General features: G+C 53.5%; 1 protein-coding gene across 1 annotated transcript; it reads left to right on the top strand.

The window, feature by feature from the left end:
* Window positions 1-226: 226 nt before the first annotated feature.
* Window positions 227-1,147, top strand: Pmar_PMAR022217 (hypothetical protein; the record flags this gene model as incomplete). Its single annotated transcript, XM_002770929.1, has 1 exon — window positions 227-1,147. One exon carries the CDS (start codon window positions 227-229, stop codon window positions 1,145-1,147), a length of 921 nt encoding a protein of 306 aa, XP_002770975.1.
* Window positions 1,148-2,065: the final 918 nt, after the last annotated feature.

Raw genomic sequence — 2,065 nt, 5'->3', positions numbered from 1 at the left:
GGCTAAGGAGGCCGAGAAGCTGGGACTGGTGGCTCGGCAACGAGGGGTGATTCAGGTATATGGAGACGTCAATCTTTCGGACGGAGTCTGGGTACCTGTTATCCCAGAAGGTCGTAGCGATGAATTCTCCCGGCTGGTGCGAACCAACTGCGAAGTGACCTGGGATATAAGGACATGGGTTCTTTTCTGTTTTCATGAGCTGGCCTCACACCAAGCTCCTTGGTCAATGAAGAGTCAGATTGTCCGCTTGGCCTGGTTTCCTCGGTTGGCGAAGGCGTGCCGGCTCTGGGTGGACAAGTGTGGTCAGTGCATGGACACTAAAGCGGCGGGTCGGTTGGCTATGCTCACGGCTCCTAGGGTTCCGCGAGGTCTGATCGACGGGAATCAACGGATGAAACACTTGACAATTGATCATGGCTTTCCAAGCAAGGATTGGTTGTCTCCTAACGATCCTGATCTCACCTGCTTCTTGGTTATAACCGACTCAGCCACTGGTTACTGTGTTGTGGCGGGAGCTCCATCTACTGCTGCTGAGGTTACGCTGAAATTGCTCTGGGACCGTTGGGTGGCTTACTTTGGCATTCCTCTGAGCCTGATGTCGGACAACGCGTTGGATTCTCAGATGATGCGACACTCTCTGGCTGCCACAGCCATTTACTTGCCGGTTCCCGCGTGGAGTCCGTTCTCAAATGGTTTGGCGGAGGTGCGAGTGAAAAGGCTTAAGCAGATTGTATCAGTGATGGAACTGCCTTGGGACGAGGCTCTCTTGTATGCCCAAATGACGGCAAATTCTGCTGCTCGTGCCTCTGGGGCAAGTGCTGCGGAGTTGGTCATGGGGAGTCGGATATTAACACCCTTGGAAGCTTTGGTGGGTGCCATGGTTCAGGCTAAGGAGATGGAAGGTACCACGGTGGAGGTGGATTCATCGACGGCCGACCCCACACACATCAAGGAAGTCGTGACTCGTCTTTTGGATCGTGAACGAGTTACAGTGCTTGAGACCCGCTTGCGAGAATCAGCGCGATTCGCGCTGCGCGAAGGATGGCATCAAGCAGAGGTCACAAGAAAGATATCACAGATCTGGAGGACGAAACCCTGGTGGTGTGGCGCCGACCGGGCGCTCTGGACGTTGAGGGTCACGTGGTGAAGGTTCAGACGGTGGACGTCAACAGCGGTCCTTATGTTTATTTGGGGCGAATGGCAGGGTTCTCTACTCGGCTTCGTCCGCTCGGGTCGATTTCTGGCAAAACCATTGCAGTATCCCCTTGTCATCTGGAGCCCAGGCGCGAAAAAGTGGATCGTACTCGAGCTACGCCGTCGGTTGAGGGCACTGTGGACCCCTCTAAGCTAAGGGAGGGAGACTGTGTAATGGTTCGTTTGCTGACGGGCGCGGATGTACTTGGCTTGTATGCGGGACCTTCCATCGACGACCACAAGGCTGGAGGTCGGGTTCACATTCTGGACAGCGAGGATGGTCGACGTTTTTACCCGGTATATTTGAATCCCGACGGTACTACTCTCATGGCGGAGACACCCCCTCAAGGTGCTACTGCCCTTCTGAGATCCTTTTCCAAGATGATGGCTTCGTTAAAGCTTACACCTACGAGGTTATTCTCGAAGGATAGCCGCGAGACTCTTGTGACCCGCGGTTACTTGAGCGAATGACGTTGTCGCCGACTGGGGGGAGACTCTGTCGCGTACGGAGGTACCACTACGACGATCTAGGCAGCCGCCTCCAACGGTGATCGTGACTGTCGGTGATCGTGTCTATCTTAACCTCTTCATTTTCTTATAGTTGGTCTATCCGTGTACGGTTTGTGGCAGGTTGATACCGCACAAGGTTGTGCGGAATCCTGTTCATTGATAGCGTTTAACGTGAAGTACGCGAGTTGATCGATATGGTTGAAGCAGAAGGACTCCGGATTGAGAGAGGCTTGTGGGGTCTTTTCTTTCGGTAGCATCAGGATATGTTTGAACCTCTACCGTGTTGTAAACATCTTCTGATGACTAACTCATCATCTAACGCCGATGCCAGTGTTGGGTTATTCACCAGTGGTGATTGGCT

This window comes from Perkinsus marinus (genome assembly GCF_000006405.1).
Source record: "Perkinsus marinus ATCC 50983 genomic scaffold scf_1104296964164, whole genome shotgun sequence".
Lineage (NCBI taxonomy): Eukaryota > Perkinsozoa > Perkinsida > Perkinsidae > Perkinsus > Perkinsus marinus.
This window is presented reverse-complemented; position numbering and strand designations above follow the sequence as displayed.